General features: G+C 36.7%; 1 protein-coding gene across 10 annotated transcripts in view; it reads left to right on the top strand.

Annotated features, from left to right (window-relative positions):
• Positions 1 to 14932, top strand: part of DPYD (dihydropyrimidine dehydrogenase) — a 331722-nt gene that overhangs the window by 148933 nt on the left and 167857 nt on the right. For all 10 annotated transcript variants that reach the window (XR_013183272.1, XR_013183268.1, XR_013183269.1 and 7 more), the window contains exons 9-11: positions 4810 to 4917; positions 7931 to 8100; positions 9762 to 9972. Coding sequence is in view for 4 of the 10 variants with exons in the window: in XM_054638674.2 (XP_054494649.2) it covers positions 4810 to 4917; positions 7931 to 8100; positions 9762 to 9972 (489 nt within the window). In the remaining 6 variants the exon portion in view is untranslated. The remainder of the gene's footprint in view (positions 1 to 4809; positions 4918 to 7930; positions 8101 to 9761; positions 9973 to 14932) is intronic.

The raw sequence follows: 14932 nt of genomic DNA on the forward strand, positions 1-14932 counted from the left end.
TAGGATTTCCTGTAATAGAGGCTGTGAAGGACAGAAGAGGAGTCTTCCTTGTAAATGTGATTTAAAAAAAAATCTGGTTTAACTCTGAAACATGGAGATGTTAAAAAGGTGGAAAGATGTCCTTGCCCTCTAACATTCTAGCTCCAGATGTAAGGCAAGAGAAAATTTAAAAAATAATCCATAAATTTGTGAATGTGGTTTGATGTTTGGCTTCCTTGTTTTAAAAGTTAGAAAAAGGAATGTGCATAGCCAGTGAATCACATTTTGTTTCTTTTTTATTGAATTTGGGTAAATTTATGTATGCAATGTAATTTCAAAACAAATTTGAAAGACTCAATATAAAAATTGTACTAAGGAAGTGTCTTCACTTTTAAAAAGTAGCTCTTGGTATTTTCAAATACGGATTGCATTCACCTGCAAAATTCAGTATTATCACAATTAAAAATAAAGGCAAAAAACCTTTTCAGTGTTTGATGTGAGGAAAAAGAGAAAAAAAAATGTTCTAGTTAGTTTTGTCCCAGACGGCTCCTGTATATTTACCCTTCACCTTCAGCTCCGTTTTGTCTTTTTGTCTGGAGTTTTTTTGTCTGACTGTTTTTAGTCAACTCCCAGTGAAAACTGTATTTAACCCTTATCAAGGATGAGAGCTTATTTTGTCTGTCAGTTATTAAGATGGGTTGAGAAGTTCATTTGAAACTGCAGATTTGGCCAACCATATCAGATTTAAGTAGTCCAATGAGTAAGTTCAGGCTCAGAAGCATAGCTGTTGCTGGGGAGAGGGGATTTGATCAAAACAAGAGGTAGATATGCAGTGCCTGTACTTGCTTTAGTTTCCCTTTCCAGATCAGGCTCATATTAGAGTAGTAGCAGACTTAGCTGATTGATGTGTTGACATGCCTGGATTTACTTGGTGCAGCAGCTGAGTGGACTTGGTGCCCTGCTCTGCAAGCCAATCCCTTACATTGTCTATGCATCCTTCTGGTACATTGCCTTGTACATCTGACAAATTTACTCTAATCATTTAGCAATTCATATCTCAACTGGACTAGGGAATTGTATCTAAATTTTCTTTAAAGGGAAAACAATGGATTTGAGACTGTGCATGAAGCAAATGTATATGCATCAGTATTGTGAGAACAGAAAGTACAAGATCTTAACAGGAGGCAGATGATGTTTTTGTTAATACATATGTACGCATAGATATTTATATGTCTATATAAAGGATATAAAAAGGGGAAGATAAGATTGTGTTTTCAAAAGCCACTATTGTAATGGTTAAGAACTTTGGAAAGTATATGGTATGTCATAGATGGGAGAGGCTTTGGTGCTGGGGAATTGCAAACTGGAGAAGGAGTTGTGGGGTTCAAATGAAGGAAAGAAACAAAGAGAGTAGTGATGCCTGCTGAGGGATAGCTGGAGCATCTGGAGATGGAAGGCAGAGCACAGCAAACCAGAGGATCAGGAATCAAGATGAATTGCTTTCTGTGCTGCACCTGACCCAGATTGGGACTGTCTAGGTTAGATTTTGCAAAGCTGAACTAGATCTGTCATGCAAGCTGTTATTTTCACAATGTTTCTACTTTCTCTATTCTTAGTAAATGCAGTTTTCCACAGCCCATGAGGCTTCATTGCCTGGTTTGGATATCAGTTCCTTCAGAAGCCTCCCTGGCACCAGCAAGCACAGCAGCTGAGGCTTCAGGAAGCCCAGGGCTGTGGCTGCAGAAGATGGGGGGCTCAGCACAGCCCTCTGCTTGTAGCGGGGTGTGCAGAGCCCATCCAAGCATCACCAGGGGAGCTGCCTTTCTAATCTGCCTCCTCTTGCTTGCCCTTCAAAAGAGCTGTTCTTCAGTGCAGGGGAAGGAAATAATTGTTATCACTAGATATTGATACAGATTATTTAATGATGGAAGATGACAGATTTTTTCAGAACATGCAATAGCAAATAATAAATAAAAAAATCTTTTTAGATGGCTTGCAAGTGGATTTGGAGAACAGAGAACTGACTTATTTGGCTTCAGCCTAAAAGCTAGGGAAAAGACCTTATATTTTTCTAAGCATTTTTTGTTGGGTGGCTCTTGGCTATTTTGTACTAGTGTGTGAATTACCTTTGTCTAAAGGATCTCTCTGATTTATCTTCAAAGAGTGTTTCTCTTGGTTCATTATTTTGACCTAAATTGTGGCTTTCATAGGTGACTGGATTTTTTTAAATTTTATTTTTTCTCTAAAACCATTTGCTCAAAATTGCATTTTTCCTCTACAGCTATTTTTTGTTGAATATTCTCTCTCCCAAGAGGCTGTTGGCTATTTATCAATATTTGATCTCTCTGTAAAGCATACTTCTGTGGGGTGAATGTTTATTATGAAATGGTGTCTCTAAAGTGAATCTTATCTGTTCTTGATCTCTTTCTCTGTCTGCCTCAGTCTGTCTCTTTCTTAGCTTGCCTTGTGGCTTGAAGTAATAAATCTCTCTATTTTAACAAAAGTAAATGCAGTCATTAGAATAGCAAATACTGAACAGGAAAAGAGATGCATCAGAATCTAGCACAATACAATTTCTAGCAGGTGCTTAGCAAAGAGCTTCAATCTGTGCTAAGTGTTTATAAGTATAAAAGAAGAAATCCCCTGCATTTCCTTAAAGTGTAAATATCACAAAACTGTTTTTCAGGGAGTTTTCAGCAAAATGAAAATAGTAAAATAAATAGCAGGTAATGCCAAGTATATTGACTACCTCTTTGGCAGTTGTTTGGTCATATCAGCCAGGCTAAACATTATTGAACCCAATGCACTCTTAATCCAACTCCTTTTATTTCAGTGATGAATCTGAAAAGACTAGTGATGAACCTAGACAAAGAACATTGCAACACTTTCTTTATTATACTCTTTATTCAGCCTATGGGAGCTAAAATACTGATGCTGTTAGAGACCAAATAGTTTTCATTAGGAGATGATAAAAGCGGCAAAAAAGAAGTGGGAAAAAATATTTTGAGAGTTTCTCTTTGATTTTGAATGGAGGTACATATTAGGTGGAAAGGAAATTATTTTTAATGCAGGCTGCACATCCCACTAATGACAAGAGTGTTTCTCCCAAGAGTAAACTGAGACCTCTGAGTTGGTTTATGGATATCTCAATAGGAATGGTTGCATTACTCTGTCCTCTGCCTGCAGGCAGTCACTGAGAGCTTTTTCTGAGGTGCTCTTCTTGCCATAGATGATTTTGCAATAAATACATAGAGAAAAATCGATGCCCTTTTAAAAATAGTTTCTTTAATGCATTTTACATATTGTACTTTCAATAGTACTGAGTATTTCTGGCAGCCTCTTAAGATATCCATTATTCATTATTCAGTATCTGAAATTCCAGTCTACCCAGAAAGTACAGCATCCAAAGGTCTTGAAGTTCAGGACGTGCTATTATTTTTTTAACCTTATTTTTCTCAATATCCAACTATAGATCAGTGTTGGTTTCAGAGTTGGGTGTTCAGCAACTGAGTCATGATTTTTCTTTAGAAATAGAGATCAAATTTCAGGATTTTTTAAATTTGCTTTTTGGCTTGTAAGCATTTTGAATTCACTGAGAGTTTTATTTTGTTTTGCTTCACTGAAACTAATAAATCTAAAAATGTATTTTATTTTTCTAGTAATATAGTAACTACATTTGGAGTTCTAAAAGTTCAAAAAACTTCCTTCATATAGGTAACTTATGAAAAATACTGAGTTTTCTCATTAGGTAGTTCTGGTCCTATGTTGTAATGAGACGGATTTTTGTTGCTTAATTAATAGAAAAAGACCACAAGCCTTCCCTATTTGGAAAATTGCTCCTCAACGTGCAATTCTGCATTATTGTAGATGCTAAAATTGTGTTGTTAGGGTTTTCCAGACCAGTGTTTCTCAAAGAGGAGTAATATTAGTCTGCTGCCACCCATGCCTGAGAATGGAGGGAACACAGATTGCTTTGTATGCTCCTGTTCTTCCTGCTTGCTCAGGATGCCTCAGTGCTAGTATGTTTTCTTACAAAAATTGTTGACATTTACTCCATTTCAGTATGTAATCATCAATTAGCATACTTTTGATAATATTATGGGGTTTTAGATGTAAACGTGAAAGTTGAGCGTGTTGAAAATACCCTGATTGCATTTCCATGAATAAAATGGCTTAACTGGTGTGTCAGCCATGCTAGGTTTTGGCACTGTCCAACCATTCACACCAAAATGAGATGATGTTCTTTGGTGATTGGAAGATGCTTTTTGTTGCTTTCTTTTAACTGAAAGGTATTTGTTGCTATTAATAGTTGTGTGGTAAATCCTTGCCTGTATCCTATGGATTCTGTCTAAATGTGTGGTTTTGATAACTAGGAATAAATGTCAGCCAATCAGGCCTTCAAGGTTTTGAGAAAATAATCAAGAATGGCAAAAATTATGGCATACAAATACAGATCAGACCTACAGCACTGCCATTTGCCCTCCTGCCCTCATCAGTTGAGCTGTTTGTTACTGCCTCATTTGTATTATCTGCTTTTGCACCCTGTTCTCTCTAATCCCGTCCCCTGCATTTGTTTTATTATGAGTTAGACAAGTACACACATTGTCAAGGAACCTGATTTTCAAGTGCCTGTAATATTAAACAATCACCAGTTATGTAAGCTGCAGACTACAAATGTGATCATTTGCAATGTTATTTTGGAAACATCTAAGGGTTTGTGAAAGTGCTTGTATGGATGATGTTTTTGAGAACATGCATATAATTCAAAATATATGTTGGTCACTAAAATTTTCTGTGTAATTCTTATGTGCCATAAAATGTCTATTTCAGGTTTGCCAGAACCAAACAGAGAGAGTATATTCCAAGGGCTGAAAATGAATCAAGGATTCTACACATCTAAAGACTTCTTACCTTTGGTAGCAATGGCAAGTAAACCAGGTGTGTGGTACTGTGTTCTTGTTGTAATCACATTCAGTAAGTCATTAGCAGTTATTGTTATATCAAACTGTTGGGCTACAAAGCAGCACATCCAGTTACAAAGTACCTTCCACTGAATATGTCTGGGACAGGATTTTCTCTTGGTGAGTGGCAACCTCAGGAGCATGGTCAGGAAAGTTAGATCCAGAGATTATAAACTGAATAATCATGTAAACTAAATTTATGGTAAATAATTTCCCCTAATTAGTTATATTTGTTAGTTTGAATTATAGTCTAAAGATGACACAAGCTTCTCCTTTGTATGAAGTATCATGATAAAAATGGTATATGTAAAATGGATTGAAAAAATCTGATATTAAAAAAGGTGTTTCTAACTTATATATGCAGCTGATTTGCAGATTGCTGATAGATTCTTTTATTTGATCCCGAGTCATGTGCTGCAGGCTTTATAGACACATTTAGATCAGCACTCGTTCTTTACCCAATGAACTTACAGTCTAAGACTCAGGACACCAGGATTATGACAGGAGTTAATAAGAAAGTGCTCAGTTCATAGGCACCAAATGAAGTCTTGTTGTATGGTTTCACATCTTTCTTTGAGCTCAGACATAGCTGCATTTGCTCCCTAAGGAGTACAGATGCTTTCAGTGTCCCTGAATATGAACTCATAAGCCCCAAATATGTGATTTCTATGCCACATTTTTTCATGGTCTAGATTCCCCAGAAAAAAAGAAATCAGTATACAGGTTTTTTGGTTTTTTTTTTTTTTTTTACTTGGGACAGAATGTGGTATTTTACATATGACTTAATATAACTTGTTTTATCTACAAACTGATTTTTAGCATCATATAGGATTATTTAGTGGACTTTTCTTAAACAATTTTGAGAAATATATATTCTATGGCAGATTATTCTGCTTATAAGAGTAACATTTATTACCCCATTTGATGCAAAATTTCAGAAGTGAAATTCTGCATCCCATCTGTCCCATCTCCTAGCTGTTTTTACCAAATGCTTATTTCTGTCTGTTTTCTTAAGCTCAGAGTAATCTTAAATGATTTGGAAGAAAAGGGTGAACTTTTGGGTTTTCTTTTTGAAGACAGAGATGTTTAAAAGTAAAACAGATTGATAATATGCAGTGCAGCACATTCATAGATTAACAAAGGAAAAGTAAATTCTGCAAAACAAAACTCTCTTGAAACAATTTGACTAAAAATACTTTGTAGAATTCTGAGAAGATATGTAGCAGTTGTGTACTGTAAGTCACCTGCCTGCAGGAGGATCTATATACTGTGATCCACATATTTCAAAATATTGCAAAGTAACCCTCTTGATAAGCTAGCAAATATGATAATATGATTTTTTTATATTAAGTCTACAATGGGAAAAAGGATGAACTTGGAAGAACTAACCTTTTCTGATTGACAGTAATAGATAGGTCTTTGGTGTTGTCTGTTAATTAACATGGTCTCTTTTACTTAATTCTCCTAGTGTCTGTCTGTAGCTATAGCACCTTTTGCTCTTTAAGGCATGGAATTATAAAATAAAATATACACGTACTACATCCTACGCTATCCTCCTTTTTTCACTGTGACAGTTATCTAAATAATAGACATAATAGACTTATTCATGGTAAAATATATATTCTGCCTGCTTATTAATTCTGAATGCCACTTGTTAATACACTTTCCTCCAAAAGGGTTTCCTCTTGCAAATACATAGCTGTGAATTTACCTCAGGAGTGTGTTCCCAGGAGCAAAGCAGGCTGCTCTGACTGATCCCATCTACACTCACACTCTAATGGCACTCTGAGCTGCCAGCCCCCTGCTTCACTTGTGCTTTTTCCACTGGTCAATTTGTATGGAGTATTAAGTTCACTAAAAATAAATGAGAAAAGTTTTTAGAGAGAATTTCAGACTAAGAATCCTGTTAAATAAATAGCCAATGTGATGCCACGTTCATGGGTGAGCGGGGGAATTTCTCACTCTGCTTGTATGTCTAAATGAAAAGGATTGTTTACTTCAGTAATGCTTGTGTTCCACAATTACATATGAAAATCTGCTACAGAAGGGTACTTGAGTTAAAGTATAGTAAGTAAATGGCCAGCTTAGTGCCTCCTGACTGGAACTGTCCTGTACTCGGTAAGAATATAGCTTTGTATGATTTATGTCAATATTTTCCAAGTTGTAACCATTTGCCTAATCAGCAGTTAGTTGTACTTAAACATGTCATAAAGTGCAGTCTCATACAGGGAACAGGCACAGTTCAGTTTCACTTAACTATTTCTTGTTTAATTGAATCATTAAATACAAGCTGTAGATGATAAACACATAATGTTGTCATTTTCTCCATGTAACTTTTTACAAATGATTTATAGAAAACGACTGTAGATTAAGCATTTTCTTCCAGTAGAAGAACTAGGAATTGCTGTTAAAATATTCTTTTCCTTCATGTTCAGCTGATGAATAGCCTCAGAGAATCATGTCACCACCAGAACAGTGTCAGAGCTTTATAGAAATCTGAGGGGACTGATGTTGGTATACTATTACACAAAACTATAACTAACAACAACTGGTCATCTTTTTTGTTGTTGTTGTTTTGTCCCGTTGTTGTTGTTTTGGATTGGTTTTGTTTTTGTTTTTTGGTTTTTTTTTTAGCTGGGAGGATGATGAATCTGATGAGAGAGAAACTTACTTTTTGAATAAAAAGATCTCACAATTCTAGTTTCAATCTGACACGACCCACAATCCTACAAACATGTTGTCATTTGAATTCTTTCTCAATAGGAAGATGCAGCTGTTTAGAGTACTGACTATGAAATTATGTATATGAGCATATCTTAAAAGGGGGAATGAAACTGTCTTTCAGTAGCGCAGAATAATTTGATAGTGACACACCATGCTTGGAAACTGTAAGATGCAATTTTACACTGCTTTGAGTACAAGTACCTTTTGAGCTGTCATGCAGAAATGGCTTCTCTACTTGAAAATGGGGTTTTCCTTTTATCTTTCAGGGATGTGTGCCTGTCACTCTCCATTGCCACCAATCCATGGAACTGTGATTGTACTCGGGGCAGGAGACACTGCTTTTGACTGTGCAACATCTGCTCTGCGCTGCGGAGCTCGTCGCGTCTTCGTGGTCTTCAGGAAGGGATTCACTCATATCAGGGCTGTCCCAGAAGAGGTAAAACTGAATAGCAGCATTTCTGAGAAGGCATATTAGGTACTTCTATGTGACCTGAAAGCATGCTATAGGTACTTAGCAAACATCTGCTACAGGTTTTGGTTATAAAAATGCTCTTAAAATATGTTAATGTCTATTAAAGACCTGAGGCTCACTTTGTATACTGTGTGTTTAAATAATTTTCCACTGTTGTATTTGTTTCCTGACAAGGCAGAGAGATGTATTTGCAAACGGGGTTAGAATTTCTTATAAGTTAGGAAATGAACTAAAATTTTAAATGTTGGAATCAAACAACCATTAGAGTATTGTAGGTAGCTCTTCAGATCATGGTTAGATCCTATAATGATACCTTCTAGCTGTTGTTTAAGGAATCTCAGTGATTCTGACATTGCCTTATGAGCCTATAGAAGGCTTTCTTTCTTTCTTACCTTTCCTTTCTTTCTGGTGAGAAAATTACTTACAGTGATTTTGGCTTTGAATCACTGCCAATGATAGTGAAGCAATGTTATTCATCACACATTTCAGCATTCCAATCCATTTGGTTTTAGTTTGGCTTTGTAGTTTGGCATTTATTAGATCATCTGCACATTTTGAAATTATTCTGCTTCCTCAATTTATATGTACTACAGGAGTTTTTTCAGATTTTTTTTCTTATTTTGGTGGTCTTTTTCTGTTTTTATTTATTTGGTGCATTACACTTTTATATACTTGAGAATAGCACACCATCTAATGCATCTTTATAATGAGATTTACGGTAGTTTGGTCGTCTGGTTCAAGAATGTGGGCATCTTAGATCTTCCAGAAGGGAAATGGAGCTGCAAAGGAAGTAATAGAGGGTTTCTTGGTGCATGATTTACTTCTGTTGCACTTCAGTCAAGAGTTCTAGACACCACGAGATTACCAAGCCATTGCACAGACTCATGTGCTATTCAGATTCTTACTATAATCTGAACTAAAATCTTTCATAGAAGCCTGGGTAAATTTCTAAAAGTTGTCAATATTTTTACTCATCCAGTCGTGCAGTGGGTCTTGAAAACAGTAAAATAAAAGTAGCTTCATTTAGTAATGGCCATGATAAAATCATGTCAGGTGGGATATTGCATGTTCAAAAAAGTTGTATAGATAGAGACAGTCAAATTCTGAGGATTATTGACTTTAACAGTTTTACCACAGCAGAGATTCAGAAGATCCTTAAGTCTGGATTGTCACTCAGAAAACTGTTGCTTGTACACGGTAGTCAGCATTTAATAAAATCTTAAAATCATAGTAAACATAAATCAGGGCATGGACTAAGTTAATACTAGGCCACTTCTTAAAAGACACAGATATTAACGTAAGAGAAATCTTTTGCCCTAAAAAAAGTTAAACATATTCAAAGTAACAGAAAAATAAAAAAAGTATATTGGAGAAATAAGAAAATATTTGAGAAATATTTGCCTTGAAAGTTTACTTACTGCCACTGCTTGATGTGATAGCATGAGAGGCTCTGAAGCTGACTGTAAGATGACTCTCTGCATACTGGACAAGGCTGATTTCTGCTGTAGTAGAATCCATGGTAACATCTTGAGTCAAAAAATATTTCCTGGTTGGTTTGTTTGGGGCTTTTTTCCCTGAAAATGCAGCATGTTAAAGTTATATATTTTATTGCTTCTACTCTACAGATGGAACTTGCAAAAGAGGAGAAGTGTGAATTTCTGCCTTTCCTCTCTCCTCGGAAAGTTGTTCTTAAAGGTGGACAAATTGTTGCTATGGAATTTGTTCGAACGGAGCAGGACAGCGATGGAAGCTGGAGAGAGGATGAGGATCAGGTTGTTCGTCTGAAAGCCAACGTGGTGATCAGTGCCTTTGGCTCCGTTCTGAGCGATGATAAAGGTAACCCTGACCAATGCAAATACAGATTGCTCTTTTAGCTGCATGTCCTGTCCCTTAACAGTTTTGTCAGATGGGTCTTTTGGAGATTACTTAGCTTGTGACTGCTGGTCCTCTTACAGGAGTTTGTCCTTCAAACTGTTTGTCCTAGGAAGACCTTTTAGAAAAAGACTCAGAGGTCTGGTAACTAAGCAGTTCTCTGCAAATTGCTGTATAGAGCTGGAACTCAGCATTGAAGTACAGTTCCTCAGCATATATTTTTCTTCTCAGTGCAAGTGGGATCTCAAAGAAACTCTTGGGAATTTCTTCTGGTCTCATTAATTAACTCTAGAGAAACTCATTATGTTACATCTTTAAGCTGAACTGATCTGATCTCTGAAATATCTTTTTTTTAACTTTGCAAATTAAACGGGCATTGAAACATTCATTATTCTGGTTCAGCTGGTCTGGGTATTAGTTATTTCTTGTGCATATACAAGAGAACTGAGACTTCTCTCTTACACAATATTTCTTAGTTGCACTTTACAAGGTTTAGTCTTAAAAATTATCAATTACTTCATTCTGTATTAAAGATGCAATTGGAACATTGATAACATTTCAGAGATTGGATGAATTGTCTCCATTTAGCAGAGAGATGAACATGAATATAGTCAACATGGGAACTGAGCAGTGTTTAGATTGTTCTCTTCTGACACTAGGTTAGATTTTAGAAGTTCAGGCACATACATTGAACGTGCCTCAGAATAAAAACACTGACTCAGCAGAAGACACACTGATAGAATGAGAAGGTCTTTGGCTTGGAGATGGTCATCTAGGCTAGCAAATTCTGAAAGCCTTGGTGAACAATGTGCCTGCCTCTCCAGGGCATGGTCATGCCAGCTAATTAACCCATGGCATGTTTTCATGGTCCTTTGGGTATAAATGCTCTGACAGAGGACTTGGCAAGTGCCTCAGATAGCACAAGACCAGAAAATTTGATATTCAGAATTTCTTAGCATGATGTACTTTTGTGAATCTTTGAAATCAAGTAAAATGGTAAATCCTAAGTGATGTAAGCAGGCTCTAAACCTGAATGATGCACTCCCTGCTCCACATCCAGTTGTATAGAATGGTAAACCATCCTGCAACCATGAGAAGAGTCTAAACCTTCTCCTACAGTAAAAAGGATCAGCCTGGTATTTTGAGGAACCTGTGAAGTGAGCACCAGGAGCAGTCCTATCTTGTGTGTGCTGCTAATGCTTTGGAGCAGTTTTTGGCATCCTAGGCTGTTTCTAGACAGTGACTGCTCCCAGCTCACTCCTCAGGGCTGCCTGCTGGCCTGCTGCTGCTGCCTCCCGCTGTACAGGGCACAGGAGAGAACAGATTCCCATTCCTCTTGGAGATGTATTGCTGTGGAAAGATTGTCATTTGTGTGGGTCATATTTCAAAGCTCAGTCTAACCTCCAGGGTGCAGGAAGAAGAGGTTTTAAGGGCTTTTTTAAAGAGATTCATTAACTACTCTCATGACGGTGTTGATTAACTGAGAATTTTGGCAAATTTTGTTGGTTCTGGTGGTAATTTTGCTTTTAAAACTCTGTGTTTAGATTTTTTGGAAGGGTTTCTAGAATCTCATGTGGTAAATCAATATTAACCTATTCAGTCAATATATTTTGTTGTGATTCATAGACCCCACGATACAGGAATGATTCTGTTTTCTCCCACGTTAAAAATTATCTCAATTAAAAGATTGAATTTACTGTGCTAAGCAGCCAGTAAGTACTGTGCTATAGTACTGTGCCAGTCTTGTATTTCCTAGGGCACATTCACAGTCTAAATTAATTGTTGAGAGGTTTTTAAATAGGAACATAAAATGGGAGGGGAACAGTCATGCAGTGAGCTGATCATGAGAGAATAGAGTAATTTAATTTGGGGGTGAGCAAAACACCTCAGTTTCATGCTGTATTTTGGGTGAAACTGCTGTTAGAAAAGCAATCAATAAACAGGAAAAATGCAAGTCATTTGTGTTGGATGTTGTAAAAGTGAAAAGAAACTAAGACTTGAGTGCACAAAGTGCTTATTTTGAGCATACCATTTCAGTTGCTTTTAAGTCTTTTTTTTTTTAGGCTGTCTTAATGAAAGTCAAATTTGCTTTTCACTATTGAGCTCGATTACAACCAAAACTCCAGACTACTTCAGTGTACATAACAAAACTAAATGAAAAATTAAAAAAAAAAAAACACCAAAACATCATCTTAGTGTCTTGTTGTGGTTTTTTGTTTTTGTGGTTGATTGGTTTTTCTAAATGAAGTACAATTCATTTAGTAACACTTCTGTATTCAAGAGATGAAAATATTCAGGTATTCCCCATCAATAGAGAGAGATGAAAATGCTTGAGGTACTCAAAACTGGACAATGCCATGAGCAAACTGATTTGACTTGGAACTTGATCTAACTTTGAAGGGAATGGAATAGGTAACCTCCAGAGGGCCCTTCTGGTCTCAATTATCCTGTGACTGGGTGACTCAGGTGCAGGTTGAATAAACATGTTAATTGCTGCTCATACAAAGAGCTCTATCAATTGACCTAATTCGTATGGCACCTCAAGGAACTGCAAATGCAGTATTGGTATGGGCTAAGATAGCAGGTTATATCCTGTAAAACCTGGTTCTACTGATAAAAGAATAAAGAAAATACTGTCAAAACCAGAGAGATTAAAATTAGACTTAGCCCCAGTTCAACAAAGTGTTCAGGGCAGCCTTGATGCTCATGTTGGAAAGTTTTGTAAGAAGCCATAAGTGTGTGGGTGACTGAGCAGAAATAGCTCATAGGTTAGAAAGTTTTTTCTGGTCTATTATCCTCAACAAGATGTTTCCTATTCTTGCCTGGTAACTATTAAATTTGCAACTGAGATTCCATGTGTTCACAATAGGTACTTAGTCTTTTTTGTTTTGTTAAAATAAAATGGTTGATGGTGTTTTTAAGCAGCATTTCTAGTGGGTATTCATCCTCCCATTGAGAATCATATAAATGTATCACTTACTTTAAAAAATTGACTCCTAGTTTGATTTTATGCTCCTGGAGTTGCTCATAGATGAAACAGGGGAGTTGCCTTCTAGACTGTTTTAAGAAGGTTACCATTTTACTAAAACCAGTAAAAAACCATTGTTCAAATCCAACTACTGCAGATGGACTAAGAAAAATGTTTTGCTTCTTCTTGAAAAAAAAATTTTTTGCAAGTACAGGCTGCTTTATTTTAACTGCACAGCTTACCAGAACCTTCAAGCCATCGTAATTGACCCACAGAAGAAAGAGCTGTGAGAGAAATTTTGTACTTTTTCTTTGGTTATTGCCTTTTTGCTTATTTTGTTATTTTTGAGGCTTACAATGTGCTAGTGAATTGCTGAAGTATCTTCTGTCACCATTCCTAATTGCAACTACTCAACATGTACACTTGCAATTCTGTGTGCTCCCTCATACTGTGTCCAGCCTCTACATCCTAGTTAACATCAGTCCCATTGGTTTTAAAGCCTGAACTTTGAATAACCCTTTTCTAATCCTTCCGATAAGCGAAGGGAACAATACTTTAGGACTGCAAGATTTTGTAACAAATGCCTTTGTTCGGATTTATTTTCTTGAATGTCTGGTGAGAACAATGGAGAAAGTATGGAAAATAGTGCTGAATATGTGCTACAAAATTCAGTGCAGAGCAAAGGACTAAGCCAGGATAGGGGACTGGCAACCTAACTTTAGTTTGACACTCTGTTTAGTGGGCGGCATTAAAGAGGAAGAATTCACATGTAACCAGAACACTGAATCTTAGCATGATAATGTCTGTTTTATTTTCTTGAAACAGCAAAAAAGAGAAATGAAAAAAATATCCAAGCAAAATCCAAGTACCACCTTTGTAAAAAAATCCCAGAAGTAGTAAGTTATTTGTGAACCAAAATATGTTTTATGAAAATTTTGATAGTAGCTAGCTGTTGCATCGTTGACTGAAGGGCAAAACTTTATTTCATAATTCCAGGAATCAGTCACAATTTTCAGATATTTTGATTTTACTTTTAGTACAACAGTCATCTTTCTTGGAAACTGCAGCAGCAAACCCAATCCTTACTGCTTCCCTAGAATAGTTCAACATAAAGTAACGATAACTTTTCCCAAGTTGTTTATAATTTTATAATTTAACCTACTCATAGTTAATTTTTATGTCTACAGTTTGAGAAGCATTTGCTAGGGAACAAAGGAAAAGAAGCTTTCAGAGCTCTGATCTCATAAGTGAAAAAGATTTTCGTTTTCCTTTGATCAAATATAGAACTCCAAATGGCACAGAAACCAGGAGTCCTGGAACTTGGGGGGACTGTTGAGTTTCTTCATAGAGCCTGCTCAGACAGCTGGGTAACTTTGCCCTCAGAGCACTGAAGCCTTGGCTATCTAATGGAAGAGTAAAGGGCGGAGGGGAGGCTGTGATACCCCAGCTGGGAATGCCCTGGCATCTGCCTGCTGGCACAGCATCTGCCTTCCACCAACAGGCTTTGAGGCACTAGAGTTGCAAAAAAATTGTTATTTAAAACTGAAAATTATATATGTTCAAAAGATTCCTATTCAAATAGATAGGAGTTTTCTTGCTGAGTCATTTGGAATAGGATTTTTCTCTACAAATAGGTTTACTGAATGAGTTTGGGTGCAGCAATGCCATGCTCTGAAATCATTACCCATTCCCAATATCAAAAAGTGGCTTCATGATGATTTCTAAAGCCCTGTTTACTTAGGGCAGAAATTCTTCTCTTTGAGTTGATACACATCAGACACTTCTGCTTGCTAGTGACAGAAAACAAAGGCAGTAGCAGCCTGCAGCAGGACCCTCTCCCACCATAGCTGGACCTAGCTTTATCCAGTCAAACCATTTTTTAATCCTGTTCAGGACACTAGTGGGGTAGAGGATGTTGGAAGCATGATTCTGCCTTTCTTTATTTGCTGGGCATTT

Source organism: Agelaius phoeniceus, chromosome 8, assembly GCF_051311805.1.
Source record: "Agelaius phoeniceus isolate bAgePho1 chromosome 8, bAgePho1.hap1, whole genome shotgun sequence".
In the NCBI taxonomy this organism is placed as follows: domain Eukaryota; kingdom Metazoa; phylum Chordata; class Aves; order Passeriformes; family Icteridae; genus Agelaius; species Agelaius phoeniceus.